Below are 16,771 nucleotides of genomic sequence, written 5' to 3' on the forward strand. Positions count from 1 at the left end.
TTGGCATTTGATGGCATACACAATGTTAGACGATGAGCAATTAAATAGTCCCGAGATGGTATGTGTGATGTTGTTGGGGCCAGTAATGGTGTTGTCCGGGTGTATGTGGCAGCAAAGTTGGCATCTGGGTTTATTGCAGGCTCTGGTGCCAGTGTCTGTGTTAAGTCTGGTTGTAGTATTATTGTGGGTTAGGAGTTGTTTAAGATTGGGTGGCTGTCTGTAGGCAATGAAAGGTCTTCCTCCCAGAGCTTGAGAAAGAGAACTGTCATTGTCCAGGAGAGGTTGTAGATCTCTGATGATGCGTTGTACTGTTTTAACTTGGGAGCTGTATGTGATGACTAGAGGTGTTCTGTTATTTTCTTTTTTGGGTCTGTCTTGCAGCAAGTTCTCTCTGGGTATCAGTCTGGCTCTGTTGATCTGTTGTCTAACTTCATCTGCTGGGTATTTTAGTTCTGAGAAGGTTTGCTGTAGATCCCTTAGGTGAGAGTCTCTGTCTGTAGAATTGGAACAGATGCGGCTGTAACGTAGTGCCTGGCTATATACAATGGACTGTTTGGTATGTTTGGGATGGTAGCTAGAGGCATGTAGATATGTTTGTCGGTCAGTTGGTTTGCGGTATAAGGTGGTGTCTATGCGCCCATCCTGTATTTTTATAGTAGTGTCCAAAAAATGTATTTCTTGCATAGATTGATTCATTGTAAGGTTGATTGTGGGGTGAAAATCATTAAATTTCTGGTGAAAGGTGTCCAGGGTCTGTTGACCATGTGTCCAGATGATAAAAATATCGTCAATGTATCGCAGGTACAAGAGAGGTTTGAGTGGGTAGGAGTTCAGAAAACGTTGTTCTAAATCTGCCATGAAGATGTTGGCATACTGTGGGGCCATGCGGGTGCCCATTGCTGTGCCGCTGATCTGAAGAAACAGGTCATCACCGAATTTGAAGTTGTTGTGGGTAAGGACAAATTGGCAGAGTTTAGTGGCAAGGTCCGCTGTGGTTTTATCTGATATGGTGTTCCTTATAGCTTGTAAACCATCGTTGTGTGGGATGTTGGTATACAGAGATTCCACATCCATAGTAGCTAGTATAGTATTGTTGGGAAGATTATTTAAAGATTGTATTTTCCTCAGAAAATCTGTGGTGTCACGTACATAGCTGGGAGCATTGATGGCATATGGTTTCAGAACAGAGTCCATATAACCGGAGACACCCACTGTAACAGTGCCAATACCTGAAATGATGGGGCGTCCTGGATTTCCTGGTTTGTGTATTTTGGGTAGAAGATAGAAAGTTCCTGGTCGAGGTTCTGTTGGTGTGTTGGTGAGGATCTGTTCTTGGATGTGGGGGGGTAGCTCCTTAACAATCTTGTTTAGTTCTTTCTTGTATTCTTGTGTGGGGTCTGAGTCCAATTTTGTGTAAAAGGCGGCATTGGAAAGTTGTTTGTGAGCCTCCTGAATGTAGTCAGTTTTGTTCATGATGACGACAGCTCCACCTTTGTCTGCTTCTTTAATTATAATTAAAGAAGTGAAACTAAACTGCTCAGGCCTTGTTAGCACAGCAGCTCTTCCCAGTAGGTCTTGTCCCAATGGACAGTGGTGAGGACCAATAGTCTCTGCCTTTCCAGAGTCATCTCCTCACCTGGGTCTTTCCCAAGCAATCTGAGACTCCTCGCTTTGTCTCTGCTCTGCCCTCTTCATACCTCTTCTGGTTCTGGGAGACCAGGGAGGAGCAGAGCTAGTCATAGCATGAGGTTAGACCCTCGTGGCATCTTCACCAGCCTGACTCATATCTGCCTCTTCAGCTTCTCTTTCTGATTCTGGACTTCTCTCTGCCACATACTCTCCCTGCTCACTAAGCCCTATTGCCTTGCTAGCTTCTGACACCTCCTCATCCCAGCCTTCTCCCTCTGACCCAACTCTATGGTAAACTCTATTGGAAGTGGGTGGCGCTGTGGTGTAAACCACTGAGCCTCTTGGACTTGCCGGTCAGAAGGTTGGTGGTTCAAATCCGCACAGCGGGGTGAGCTCCTGTTGCTCTGTCCCAGCTCCTGCCAACCTAGCAGTTCGAAAGCACGACAAAGTGCAAGTAGATAAATAGGTACCACTTTGGCAGGAAGGCAAACAGTGTTTCTGTGTGCTCTGGCTTCCCTCACGGTGACCCGGAAAGCTGTCTGTGGACAAACACCGGCTCCTTTGGCCGGTAAGCGAGATTAGCGCCACAACCCCAGAGTTGCCTTTGACTGGACTTAACCGTCCAGGGGTCCTTTACCTTTGTTGTTTAGTCGTGTCCAACTCTTCGTGACCCCATGGACCAGAGCACGCCAGGCACTCCTGTCTTCCACTGCCTCCCGCAGTTTGGTCAAACTCATGTTGGTAGCTTCAAGAACACTGTCCAACCATCTCGTCCTCTGCCATCCCCTTCTCCTTGTCCCCTCCATCTTTCCCAACATCAGGGTCTTTTCCAGGGCGTCTTCTCTTCTCATGAGGTGGCCAAGGTATTGGAGCCTCAGCTTCAGGATCTGTCCTTCCAGTGAGCACTCAGGGCTGATTTCCTTCAGAATGGAGAGGTTTGATCTTCTCGCAGTCCATGGGACTCTCAAGAGTCTCCTCCAGCACCATAATTCAAAAGCATCCATTCTTCACTGATCAGCCTTCTTTATGGTCCAGCTCTCACTTCCATACATCGCTACTGGGAAAACCTTTACCTTTACCTTACCGCAACTCTATGGTTTCAGCTTTCTTCAGTCCCTGTTCATATGTCTCCTACCCAACCCCCCTGGTCCCCGCCTTACAGCAGCGCCTGACCGAGGAACTTCAGACGATGGAGAACGGTTACCACGACAACCCGACCCTGGAAGTGATGGAGACCTCCTCAGAGATGCAGGAGAAGAAGGTCAACCTGAACGGGGAGCTTGGAGACAGCTGGATCGTCCCCATGGACAGCCTAACGAAAGAGGATCTGGAGGATGAAGAGGACACGCATTTATAATTGTTTGGGGCTTTTTCTTTCGTTTTTTAAAGAGAGAATGAACTTTGTGCTAAGCAAAAATTTTGGAAACACGGAAAACTCAAAACTTGCAGCCACAAGTGCCGACATGCAGAAGAGGCCTCGCGGTTATTGGGTGAGAGGATTTGTCAAGGGGGCATCTGCCGTGGCCAAATCCTTTTTGTTTTGTTTGTTTGGTTTTGTTTTCTAAAATCCCATTAGCTTTCTAAGCAAATTCTATGTGTTGGTGTGTGTATATGTGTACATATATATATATATTTTTAATGACTGTGCCTCCTATTTAAGTGTTGAGCAGGGCAGACAGGAGATTCTCCCGCTCCCTTCCCCCTCTGGATGCCAAGGGACCATGAGAGCAAGGCTGGATGTGATGCTCATTTTAACAGGAGCCAAGATTCTAGTCACCATGGCTGCAGAGAACAAGGTGGGAGCGCCTGTTCAGAGGACAGAGTTGGAGCTTAACTTCTGCCGTTTGCAGGCAGCTTTGCAAGGCATCGCTCCCTCACGGTTAGCGGCCGCAGGGGGGCGCATTATGCAAAAACTCAACCAGATATGCAAAACCCGAGGTGCATTGGGCTCCGGCGTACAGGAGACTCTGAATATTGGCAACAGGGCACAGCTAAAAAAGGCTGTCTCTCTCTACCTGCCCCACCCCAGGTTGTCCTATCACTCCACTTGTTTTCTCCACGCATTAAAAAACATTCTCCCGATCTTCGTAGGTCAGGATCAGGCCATTAACTAGCCCGTTCCAGTACGTAAGCATTTTGCAACAGCTGGCGCCTGCAGTGAATCTGTGCCAGCCATGCAAGGAGGATTCAAGGTTTTTTTTGCATTCTTCCTGTAGAATGCAAATTTGGGCCCGGGGTTTTTGTGTGTGTGAGAATGAAGCACCGCAAAACCCAAACGGACTACGACTGGAGCATTAGCCCAGTGGCACAACTTCAGATTTCAGGAGAGAGATTTGTATGCAGGAACATAGGAGCTGCCTTATACTTGACTAGAAGACCCTGGGCTCATCTGGCTCAATACTGTTCTACACTGGCCGGCAGTGATTCTCCAGGGTTTGACCAGTTCTACCTGGAGATGTCGGGGCATCGCACCTGGGACGTTCTGCATGCAGAACAGATGTCCCACCGCTAAGCTGTGGGCCGTCGCCTTGTACATGGGAGCAAGGCAAGGCGCGCAGCAAGGTTTATAGGCCCACTTTGAAAACTGTTCCAAGACTAAATATCAAAAAGAGAAAAAGAGGGGAGGACATAATATGCATTGAGCTAAAGGGATCAGCATTAATCTGCGCACTTCCCCTTCCAAGAGCATCTCATGTTTTTCTTCTTAATAATAGCTATAGCAATATTTAGTCAATGCAAGTTGAAACAGCCACCTGTTGCTTTTATCGAAAGAGAAGGTGGAGGGTTTTGTGCCTTTGACATGCATGGTTGATCCATAAACCCATTTAATGGTGCAATTTAGGGTGTAAAGCTACTGAGTGAGCTAACTTGCGTGTGCAATAGGGGATCTTAGCTGTGAGGGTCTGAAACAGTGGAACGTTTGCAAAGGGAAGCTTGTATCTCTGTGGAAAGGGAATTGGATGATGGCCCAAAGCCTTTCATGCTCCCCAATTTGCCCTTTTTTTAAAAAAATCCCACATTGTTCTTGTCATGCTTTGGAAAGCATGACCTTTCCAAAGCGTCGATTAATTTAAGCCTAGTTACTGGATTTCACAATCATCGAATGAGATGCTCTTATGGACTTTACACAAATCGCCGTGGGCGGAAGGAACCAACCCTACAACTGTTCTGAACCCATCGCAAGTCCCTTCTTCGTCCCCTTGCACATTTGATACGGGAAAGTTGTTGAGAACATCTCATCATGCTTTTCGAGATAAGTTATAGGAACGGAAACGGCTAAAAAAAAATGAGACCCTGTCCTAGTCCTATTCAGAAGACAAAGATTAAGAATGAGATAAAACATGCCTTAAGTCCCATTAATAAAAGACAATGTGATGGCTTTTGATGAATCTGCCCCTTTGTCTTCCTTCAGCTGTGGATCCTCTGAGGAGAGACAATGGGAAGATGGGTGGATCCTTCGATATTTCCTTCCCTCCCTCTTTTTTAAAAGCAGATTTATGACAGCTATTTGGACTGTATCTTAGGTCAAATATAATTTTGGAACCTGCCGTCAAAAATCGGTAGGTTCCTAATCCATTTGAACAGGAACTCCCAACTCCCAAACATTGGCAAAGCCATTCTCTGGGCAGGAGATGTAAATTTAGAGGCTGTAAATTTGGAGTCTCTTACTGGCCCGGCTTGAGTTCGGCGCAGGAGGAAGGAAGCGTTCAAATGTCAGAGTGCTCAGTCCTTGCATCTTCCCGTATCAGCCCAGGGAGATTCCAGGAAAAAGGGGATTCTAGCAGCTCCTATTAAATACCTTGCCTTTGCAGCAAAGATCAGCGTAACATTTTCTTATCTTCATTGATAAATACTAGAGTGACTGTGTGTGGCTGCGCCACACGGATTTTTTTATTTTTAAAGAAACTATTTCTGGCATTCTGCTATAGCCATAAGAAAATTAATGTTGTCTTGTAGGCTCACACCAAGGTCTCTTCTTAAGAGACTGGCAACTGGAAGCTTTGAGGGGGCCAAATTTGGCAATACGTCCCCTTATCCCAATCTCTGCCTCCATCACTCACCCACCCTTCCCATTCCAAGGAAAGGGCTTCTGAAACCCTTGTTTCTTAGTGCATGGCTGCTAGTGAATGGAGAGGAACCTGTTCTCTTCAGCCAGGTGTGTCAAGAGGTATAATAATAATAATAATTTATTATTTATACCCCGCCCATCTGGCTGTGTTTCCCCAACCACTCTGGGCAGCTTCCAACACTATTAAAATACACTAAGGCCTCAAACATTAAAAGCTTCCCTAAACAGGGCTGCCTTCAAATGTCGTCAAAAAGTCTGGTAGTAGTTGTTCTCTTTGACATCTGGTGGGAGGGCGTTCCACAGGGCGGGTGCCACTACCGAGAAGGCCCTCTGCCTGGTTCCCTGTAACCTCACTTCTCGCAGTGAGGGAACCGCCAGAAGGCCCTCGGAGCTGGACCTCAGTGTTCGGGTAGAACGATGGGGGTGGAGATGCTCCTTCAGATATACTGGACCGAGGTAGTGATGGCATGGGGGAGATCGGAGTGTAATTCTGCGCAGCTCAGATCTTTCAAGTGGGTACCAGCTCTGGGCTGGGGCAGTGACATCAGTAGCCCACTTACTTCACCTTCCAGTGAAAGCGTTGTTTCCTCAACAAAGCAGCCAAAGCTAATGTGGCCCTCGAGGTGTTGCTGGACTACAACTCCCATCATCCCTTGCAGGCTGGGGTTGATGGGAGCTGGAGTCCAGTGGAAGTGCCACTGGTTTATCTCCTAGCTGGTGCTGGAACCCGACTTGTCTCGAGAGACAATGGAGTGCGCTTCCGGGGGTGAAGTCAAACCGCTGTGTTAGCCGCACCAAAATGACCTCTCTGGGACGCAAACCTGCGCAGTGTGCATGGAGGTCAAGGGCTACCCATCCTCAGCCTGGCTGGTGTGGTCCAAAGGTCACAGAAATTAGAATTGTAGTGTTTTTTGGGGGGGAGGACCAATTGTCATCTAGTCCACCACCCCCAGCAATAAAAGGTGCAGCAATAAAACAGCTCGCACATTTGCAAAGCAGAGCAGGATTTGGTATAGTTTCACATTGGATGCGTTGAGATTCCTGTATTGCCCAGGGTTGCACTCTTGATTTCATGAGTCTCCATCCTTGCCTTCCTATTGTATTATGTGCCTTGGGAGCAGCTGTGGTGCACATTAAGGGCAAAGGGCACTTTGCTATTGTCACCATGGAAACGGAGGGCGTTGGAGAGTCCTTTGCCTGTTTGTCAGATCTGCAGAGTAAGTCAAGAGATCAGGGGTTGCCTTACAACCCTTCTTTTTAATATAATGTAGAGCAGACCTATTCAGACGACCAAAAATATGCACCTCTTTCTGATATTGGGTCAAGGGGACAAAATACGAAAGTATTGCAAATAGATTTCCCCCCAGTTACTAGTCTGTGGAGATATAAGACAATCTGAAGGGGACGGGGGGGCAGGAAAACAGACTTTCTTGCAACTTCCCCGATTTTCTTCCTCTACAACTAGACTATCAACAATTCAGTCCCAAAAAAAGTTAGATCGGGTTATTTGGTTATGTTAGTTGCTCTGCTCCAGCTATTTTTCAGGTGTGCTGTTACTCGAAAGGGTGCTTTAATGTGTTGCAAAGGAGACCGAGATTGCAAAAATAAGTCACACACACACACACACACACGGTTCATGCAAATGAAAGATGTGAACTTCTGGTTAAGACAAGGACCCAAAAGCGACCGCAAAGTTTAAATTTTGAGAATACTAATTACCCCTTCAACATGGCAGTATGAAGGTACTAGCAACTTGGGAACACTGCTAGGTCCACCAATTGCCCAGTTTGTTTGTTTTTTATTGCTGCTACTGCAATTTACTATTTTTTGTTAAATCATACTTTCTGGTGGCTCCAGGATTCTGATGTCGTTATGATTTAAAACCACACGGCGAAGCAGGTTGGGGGGAGAGAGGAGGTGTGAAGATGTGTAATCTATGTTATTGATATGTTTGTAATGACAGAAAAGAAAGTTAATAAAAATTTATTTTTTTAAAAAAGGGGGGGGGAGAAGGCAGAGCCGCCCCCAGATTTGACACCGAGTCTCCCACATCCAGAGCCAATGTGTTTTCAACTGTACCCTGCGGGTCCTCGATGCAAGTTTTCGTTTGCGAATGGACTGCAATGTGCGCCTAGCCCCTTTTGATTGTGATAATGCATCTGAATGCTACTTTTTATGCACTGTGCAGCTTCCTCAGCGCACACTTAACTGCGCTGAAACAGGAGTCTGATATACACTGGGATTTTAACAGAGGAACTGGATTGTAAAGATTATCGTTGCATTTTCCTACAAAGTATATTTTGAAGACACCACTTATTTCTGTCAATAAAAGTTTCTTTTGTGAAGGGCTGGTGGCCCCTCTTTTTCTTTTCCCCCCACGGTCACACGAGTTGGCGGTGGTTGGGAAATCTTACGACTTTCTCACGTTGCAAAATCTCTTTTCCAGTTTCTAAACTTGCCTGATTAAACTGGTTTATATCTGCATCTCAAAACTGGGAAGTGCAATGTCTGGAAATTAAAGATTCCTTTTATAAGGGGTGGGGTCCTTTTATAAGGAGTGACTTTTAACACTGGACAGCAGTCGCTGCAAGAGGAGAGCCAACTGGCTGGATTTGTGATACATTCACATATTGAAATATTGAAATACTTTATTGTCACTTGTACAACTTGTATACAAGCACCCCCCCCACTCAGCTCTCTTAGTCTTAATTCCTCTCGTTTACTGACTCGCACCCACCAAACCCGAAAGTCAGTTGCCCTGTTGTTATCTTTTCATTCAGCAACCTAACAGCCCACGGATAGAAGCTGTTCTTTACCCTGTTGGTGCAACTAATCATGCTTCTGTATCTTCTGCCTGAGGGCAGGAGATCAAGAAAGTGCTGGCCAGGGTGTGAATCATCCCTGAGAATTTTCCTCACTCTCCTGAGGCAACGTTCTTCCGCTATTTCAGCCAGCGGATTCACGGGACAGCCCATAATATCTTGTGCTGTATTCACCACCCTCTGTAGGCTCTTCCTATCAGTTGATGTCAAACCAGCGTACCACACTGTGATGCAGTATGAAAGGACACTTTCTATTGTGGACCGGTAGAAGATCATCAAATGTTGACTGACATCGTTCTTTTGCAATACTCTGAGGAGATGGAGTCTCTGTTGGGCTTTCTGAACCACCTGGGTTGTATTTATTTTCCAAGTAAGGTCTTCACTGAGATAAACTCCTAGGAATTTAAAGGAAGAGATTCTCTCCACACAGCCACAGTGGGGCTAGTTCTCCTCTCTTCCTCTGAAATCAAGGTCCGTGTTTTAAATCTCGCTAGGTAACTAAGCAGCAAAACCAAAATTTCTACCGAAGCGCTACAAGAAGTGATTCCCGTGACAAGATGGGCATTGATTTTTGTTTTTATTAAGAAAAAAAAATGAACAAAATACATTCTCTCTCCGTATATACATTACATACAGCATAATTCTACATTGGTAAATGCTCTCATATCATTCCAAAGCAATCCTTAATACTTCAACCTGGGGTCACAACCATTTTCCTTATGCCGAGATAGGAGGAGGGAGGACGGGGGGAGAACACGGGGGGAAATTTATACTGCAGGCTGAGAAAATGGGGAGGAAGTATCCGAAAACAGCCAACAGCAGTGAGCACAGTATATGACACAACTCAGCTCCAAAAATCCCACCCTCCCCTGAAGACGTCACTGTAGAAGGAAGGAAAGAAGGATTTAACTCTCGGCTCACCCGGCGGAAGATTTCGAGTCATGCAAAACGTCCCGTGTTAAGTGCAGTCCAGGTCTCTCCTGGCGTGGAAGGCAGAATCATAGAACTGTACAGCTGGAAGAGACCCAAGGGTCATCTAGTCCAACCCCCCGCAATGCAGGCAGAATCAGTAGTCCAGAGCCCTAACCACAGGCGTCACCAAACCGCTGCCTCCGATCCCTGCTGGCGGCCTGATCGGGAGCTAATTAAGGGGAACAGAGTAGGAAATAGGTATGTCTGACTCCACTGGGGCACAGACTTATAAACCCTCACCTGCCTCCGTCAACTACGCTGAAAATGAATCGGAGTTGTCCACTCCAGTGAGGTTTCTCCAAGAGAACTTCCTGGAAGATTGGCATTTATTTCCCAAGCTGGTGAATCCAGATGTTTTGGGCTACAGCTGCCATCAGCCCCAGACAGCATACCTGCAGCTGCAGTCCCCAAAAATGGTATCACCAGCTGTTTGTGGGGCTGTGGTAAACTTCAATCCAGATGGGCACATGGGAGAGGGCACTGCTTGGGGTTTGTTGTGCCTCTGGAACCATGTCTTGGGGGCCACCTTGTCTCTGATCCCAAAGTGTTCCCCAATTCAGTTTTCTTTTTAATATCCGTTTTCTTCCACATACATATATACACACCCATACCAGAATTGGGAGTCTCTAAAGCCAGGTGTAAGCCATCTTCAGGCTCACAAGAACTGTGGTATTCACAAAGAAACTCAGGAGCTAAGTGCAAAACACTGTGAAACACTTTGAAGGAACAAGGTTCTGCTGAGCATCTGCACAAAAAACCTTTCGGTCTCAGAACTGCCTCCAGTCTTTTTGGGCAGAGACACAGTCCTGGTTTTCCCACAACTGTTCTTAGGGGCGCTGTGTCCCGCATGTGGTTGGCCATTGTGCAAAACAAGATGTTGACCTGGACAGCCAGCAGGGCTCTTCCTATGGTCTTAGCAGCCTAATCTGGAGAGGGAAGCCTTCTTGTTGCTGTTGTCAGAAACCCTTTCCCCCTCTACTGAAAAATCACCAAGAGCCAACAGTTCCCCATCTACCTCTTGCCCATCCTAGCTCTAAAATGCACCTAGCAGGATCCCTTTCCCAAAAATATACAAGCAGGCTTAGCTCAGCTTTGCAGGACACTTTAATAATAATAATTTTATTATTTATACCCCTACACCTCCCTTACGGTCACGCCCTCAGATAGCAGACCATAAAAGTGAACCAAGCAGATTCGCTGATGGGCAAGTTCTCCCAAGGTAATAATAATAATAATAATTTATTATTTATACCCCGCCCATCTGGCTGAGTTTCCCCAGCCACTCTGGGCGGCTCACAATCAGTGTTAAAAACAGTACAGCGTTACATATTAAAAACTTCCCTGAACAGGGCTGCCTTAAGATGTCTTCTGAATCTCAGGTAATTATTTATCTCTTTGACATCTGATGTCCTACAAGGAGAAGCCTTGATAACTTCACGCCACTTCCTTCATAATGGCAGTTTCTTCCAAATAATCTTGAGGATTTTAGTTGGGGTAGTGTTTAGAATTGGAAATAACTGCCTCCCTACCCACCACTTGGGACTTCAGCTTTTAACGTTTTCTTTGGGGAGAGGGGAGGGTCGACAGAGGAGTTGAACTAGTACAGACCCAGCCAACGCACGTCTAAGAAACCAACACGGATTTCAAGCTGACAGTAGGACAAGTTCCTGAAACAAGCATCCACAGCAGTGTGTGCATGTGAGGTTCAAGGAAGCAGCAGCACCTTAACAAGCCAGGAGCTGTAGTGTTTTCATGACGACGGAGCAACGTGCACAAAAGGAATCCTAATCATTCGAGACCTGTAGGCGTTTTACTGTTCACTATTCCAAGGGGAAAATCTGTGGAGGCAAAAATACATTTCCTCCAACACAAAAGAAACCTTTAAGAGACATGTTTATGATATTGCAAATACCACGGAGCAGGTTAATACAGATTTTATATTCCTCTTCCCTCCCCGTTACATAGCCTCAACCACTTAATTTATGGAACGAAAGCCTGATACTGATGTGCTGTTTGGTTTCCTGCACTTTACAAACCTGATGTGGCTGGGAAGTGCTTATGAGGAATGATTGAGGGAGCTTGAGATAGATGGAAGAGAAGGCTGAGATGCTAGCCATCTTCATAAACGAATTTCAACAGGGACAAATGTAAGGTTTTGCACTTAGTCAGGGAGAACCAGATGCTGAAATACAAGGTGGTGGACGTCTGGCTTACTAGCAGTACATGTGAAAAGGATCTAGGGGTCTTGGTGGACCACCAGCTTAATATTGAGTCAACAATGTGATGCAGCAGCAAAAAAGGTAATGCTATTCTAGGCTGCATCAACAGAAGTATAGTGTCCAGATCAAGGGAAGTGATAGTACCACTCCATTCTGCCTTGGCCAGGCCACACCTGAAATACTGGGTCCAATTCTGGGCACCACAATTTAAGAAGGATGTTGACAAGCTGGAACATGTGCAGAGGAGTGCAACCAAGATGATCAAGGGTCTGGAAACCAGCCTTATGAAAAGCGGTTGAAGGAGCTGGGTATGTTTCGCCTGAAAAAGAGGAGACCAAGAGGATATATGAGAGCCATCTTCAAATATCTGAAGGGCTGTCACATGGAACAAGCTTGTTTTCCACTGCTCTGGAAGGTGGGACTTGAGGCAAGTTATAGGAAAGGAGCTTCTGACAGTAAGAGCTGTTTGACAGTGGGACAGACTCCCTCGGGAGGCTGTGGACTCTCCTTCCTTGGAGGTTTTTCAGCAAAGGTTGGATGGCCATCTGTCATGGATGCTTGAGCTGAAATTCCCGCATTGTGGAGGGCTGGACTAGATGACCCTCAGGGTCCCTTCCAACTCTACAATTCTATGAAATATCTAAAAGTGTGTCAAGTGGAACACTTGTTTTCTGCAGCTCCAAAAGGTAGGACTTGAACAAGTGGATTCTAATTACAAGGAAGGAGTTTCCAACTAAACATTAGGAACAACTTTCTGATGGCAAGAGCTGCTCAACAGTGGAACGGACTCCCTCAGAAGGTGGTGGATTCTCCTTCATTGGAGGTTCCTAAACAAAAGGTTTGACAGCCGTCTGCCAGAGATTCTTTAGTTGGACTAGATGGCCCTTTCCAACTCGACAACTTCCCCAAGAGCTGAAAATATTGAACATATGCAGGCTGAAGGGGGAAACAAATGGGAAAATTCAAAAAACTTATGTTGGGGGTGTGTGATGCAAATAACTAAGTTGGGGAAGTGCATTCTTTGTGAAGACCAGAATAATTCGAAAGAAGAAGAAGAAGTAGAAGAAGAAGAAGAAGAAGAAGAAGAATAGGAGGAGGAGGAGATTGGATTTGATATCCCACTTTATCACTACCCAAAGGAGTCTCATAGCGGCTAACAATCTCCTTTCCCTTCCTCCCCCACAACACTCTGTGAGGTGAGTGGGGCTGAGAGACTTCAGAGAAGTGTGACTGGCCCAAGGTCACCCAGCAGCTGCATGTGGAGGAGTGGGGAAGCGAACCCGGTTCACCAGATTACGAGTCCACCGCTCTTAACCACTACACCACACTGGCTCTAGAGGCCTAGGAAGTTGCTGGATACAAGCACCTAGAAATAGTTAAAGATCAACCCCCTTGTGTTTTTCCCAGCCCCCTCCCTCCCCACATTTCCCCTGTGCAAAAGGGCTGCACGGTGTAGCACAGGGAATTAACATGCCAGCTTAACCTTCCACAGCTTCCATTTCAAAGGCTTCTGGGCATGAGGTTTTCATCTCTGCCCTGTTCACCAAGATGGCCCTCCCATCATGAGAACTGTTGCTGAAACAGGTGGTGGTGGGGACTGTGACCTGGTTTTTACCTTCATCCTCCCAAGCTATCACATCGCTTAATCTTAAAGCATTTGCTTGCCATGAACCCAGTCTACTTAAACTGCGTTTATCTGGGGATCACATTCTTACTTTGGGGGGCAAACATCCTGCAACCTAGCAACACACATCTTGGTACTGAAGTTTTGGTGTAAAACCTGGGGGAGGTAGAAGCAGTATTAGAAACTCAGATTTGCAAGCTCTTCCCCAAATGGCCCTTTAAACTTACATTATGGGTGCCACAACCAAATATCTAGTCTTTTCTTTCCTTTTTTGCACGAATCAGCTGGCAGGTCTTTTGGTGCTCCACAAGCCAGCTGATTTGTGGGGCAGCTCAGTACCAAAAGAAGTGTCTCTTTTGGTGCTGCACTGCCCCGCAAGCCAGCTGACTGATGTGGCATCGCAGCAGCACCATCCAACTAGAGAGAGGTGTCAGCAGCCAAACCTGGCAACAAGACATCTCCACTTGCTCGCAAAAGGTCGGTTGCCAGTCTCAAAATGTGACTGGCCGCTGGGGAATTTTGAGCACTAACCTATTCTTAAAGCACGTTCGTGCCTTTAACCCCGTCTACTTAAACTGCATGTATTTGGGGATCGCATTCTTACTGATGGAGCGAGCATCCCAAAACCTAGCAATACACACCTTAGTACTGAAGTTTTAGTGTAAAGGCCTGGGGGAGGTGGAAGGGAAGGAATAAGCTGCTTTCAAATTCATGTGTTTATGTTATCAAAAGCGTGTCTAAAGACAGGCAAACCTGCATGAGCATCTAAAGGCGAGGTAAATGCACATCCAACAAGTGCACAGCCCCCTTCAACTCACCCAGCATTACGACTACAGGATATACATGAGCTATGCTGTCTGCACAGCCTGCTGGGGAGAGTGTTGGTGTGGGATTTTTGCCCCATTCCTGCCCTCAACTTTTCAGGCCAGTGCTAAGGCGTTAACTCAGGCATTTCCTGGGGAAACAGGTCACTGAGTGGATGAACAAGGTGGAGGGGTTTAAAAGCAACCAGCCTGTATCAATACAAACACCTGGTGAAAACAGCAAACTTTTTTTTTTTTTTGCTACAATCTGCGTTTGCAAAGAGGCAAATTCAGCAGAGCTTAGGATGGACCTGTGCAAGTTGTGGGGAGGTGGGGCGTAGAAGAGAGAAGCTCTAAACCAGAGGGTAGCCAGCGTTTCGGACTACAATTCCCATCAACCCCAAGTCAGCCAAGCCAATGCATAGTAAGGATGATGGAAGATGTTGCCCCAAACATCTGGAAGGTCAGCAGATCGGCTACACCTGCCCCAAGCTCTGCCCAACGTCTACTTACAAGATTCTGTTTGAAAAACAGAATGGATACAAAGCTCACGAAATGCAGGTGTGGCCAGTGTTCTTCACTTTTGAGGTTTCTGGATGGCGCGTGGCTAAGGTGGGATCAGACTGCATTAAAAACAAAAAGCAATAAAAACCCCAGAAGCCAGGCAACTGTGGTAGCACCAAGCAACGGATGGAACGACTCATCAAACATGAACTGAATGCAAAAACTGCAGCAGCTGCTTCTTGTTTAAAAACAAGGGGGAAGGAAGCTACTTCGGAAGGGGAGCAAATTGCTCAAACTTTCCCCCCGCCCTCTGCTGAAAACTGTCCCAAATCCCACTTCCCTCAATCAACATGTTTATCTCCACCAACGTGTACCTGGAAAGAGGTATGTGTGTGCGTATTTCTAGCACAAAAGCTGTGGCAGTGGGGGGAAATTCAAGTGCCACCCACTTCCCCACTCGTATCTTTCTTCCCGGCAGAAGTGGGGCTGTTGTCATTTTGTCACACGAGTTTGCGTTTGAAGAGTAGTTCCCTCCCGGAACTGTATTTATGTTTCTATTTGTTTCTTCTTCGCAAGATCTAAAAGTTGTCCGCTAGAGGGGGCTAAGCTTCTTTCTTGGATTTTGCTTTTCCTCCGACAAGGTCACGGCTGCAGTTTATGAGATCAAAGCCCAGAGAGAGAGAGACGCACACACGGACCCCTTGCGTACACCAGAACCCACTGCCGGTGTTCACGAACGCCGAGAAGTAACGCTAAACTCAGCCAGACAAACGTTGGGAGAAAATTACAATGAGGCCCCAAATAAAACCCAAACGACCCCCACCACCCTCCCAAAAAAATTCTCCAAGACTTCATTTTGCATACACACACAACAAGTGGAGGTACTGGTAAGTATACGTAACTCAGGTGACCATGTGATTTGCTTTCTTCTCATCAACGTTCATTCACTTTTTTAAAAAGCCAAGGTCAGAAAATATATCTATGTATGTATTTCCATCAGAAGTACATCAGTTGCCTTTTATTAACCCATTTGGTATTTATCCGTGAAGCCACCTCCCCTCTCTGCTCTGAAACCACGTAACTCTTATTATAGTGCAGTCCGCCAGTCGCTCAGTCAATCAAGGCAGGCGTGCGCACACACACAAAAATTAAAAATACTGAAAAGCAAAAAATGTCCTTCTCCCGGCCCCCGCCCTGCTGCCCTCCCCTCCTCCTTCCACGTGTCCAGCCAGTGCCCCTGTCACAGGGTGATGAGGTCTACCAGGTTGCCCTTAGGCGGCGTCATGTTGTCGGGAAAGAAGTTCACTAAGGTATCAAAGAGCTGAGTCCGTTGGGCGTAGATATGGTCGACGTCAGAAAACCCTGGAGATGAGGAAGAAGAGAAGAGTCATTGGAAACATGGCCCAGGTGTGTATTCTAGATGTTTATCTCCCACGCTCCTGGAGGACCAAAGGTAGGAGCGCTGCCCACCTGCCAACAGGTGATGATCTGCTTCGAAATCCCAACTGCTGGGACTGCAAAGGGCGTTCAAACAGCTCTTGCTAAGCATCCTTGCATTCAAACACTTCCGATCACCCATCAGCTGACAGAGGGGGAGTGATCCTTCAAACGCAAACAGCCTCTGTGCTTCTCCTTTAAACCATGTAGTGGGCGTGACACCCTGAAAATGGCCCAGGGGTGGGGAGGGCAAATGGGCAGGCTTGGAGGGCCCTGTTTGCTCAGATGTTCCCCACCCTGGGTCCCCAGTGACTGACAGCGGCTCCCCAAGGTTTCAGGCAAGGACTGATCCCAGCCACACCCAAGATCTTCTGCGTATTTTCAGCCCTTCCTCAGCCATGCAGCCCACTGGTTGTCTTGGGACACATGCCCCTGCCCTAGCCCACAAGGTAACTGCAAAGATGGAAAATACAGCCCCATTCAAACAATAGGACAACCGGAGCCTAAATTAGCCCTGCTATCTCAGATTAAGAACAGAGCCATTAAAGACTTCATCCTGCATTTATTAACTGCTGCCAGATCAGTGGTTGCAAAAAATGGGAAACCTTTAAACACATATCTTTCTGAAGCCTGGATTTCGCAAGTATGGGACATGGTCCTTATGGACAGATTAAGCATTTAACGAAAGGAAC

At 46.6% G+C, this 16,771-nt stretch overlaps 2 protein-coding genes across 4 annotated transcripts in view; one reads left to right on the forward strand and one right to left on the reverse strand.

Moving 5' to 3' along the window:
* Window positions 1-8,043, forward strand: part of PODXL (podocalyxin like) — an 82,883-nt gene extending 74,840 nt beyond the window's left edge. Inside the window, exon 8 of one of the 2 annotated variants that reach the window (XM_081210255.1) lies at window positions 2,795-8,043. In XM_081210255.1, the coding sequence (XP_081066381.1) occupies window positions 2,795-2,986 (192 nt within the window). In that variant the 3' untranslated portion in view covers window positions 2,987-8,043. Of the gene's footprint in view, window positions 1-2,791 lie in introns of both variants that reach the window. The other variant, XM_081210254.1, reaches the window with a different exon arrangement.
* A 7,517-nt stretch (window positions 8,044-15,560) lies between these two features.
* The window catches only part of MKLN1 (muskelin 1), an 88,231-nt gene continuing 87,020 nt past the window's right edge, over window positions 15,561-16,771 (reverse strand). For both annotated transcript variants that reach the window (XM_081210003.1, XM_081210004.1), the window contains one exon: window positions 15,561-16,004. In XM_081210003.1, the coding sequence (XP_081066129.1) occupies window positions 15,883-16,004 (122 nt within the window). In that variant the 3' untranslated portion in view covers window positions 15,561-15,882. The remainder of the gene's footprint in view (window positions 16,005-16,771) is intronic.

The sequence above is a fragment of the Podarcis bocagei genome, assembly GCF_964188305.1.
Source record: "Podarcis bocagei genome assembly, chromosome: 10".
NCBI lineage: Eukaryota > Metazoa > Chordata > Lepidosauria > Squamata > Lacertidae > Podarcis > Podarcis bocagei.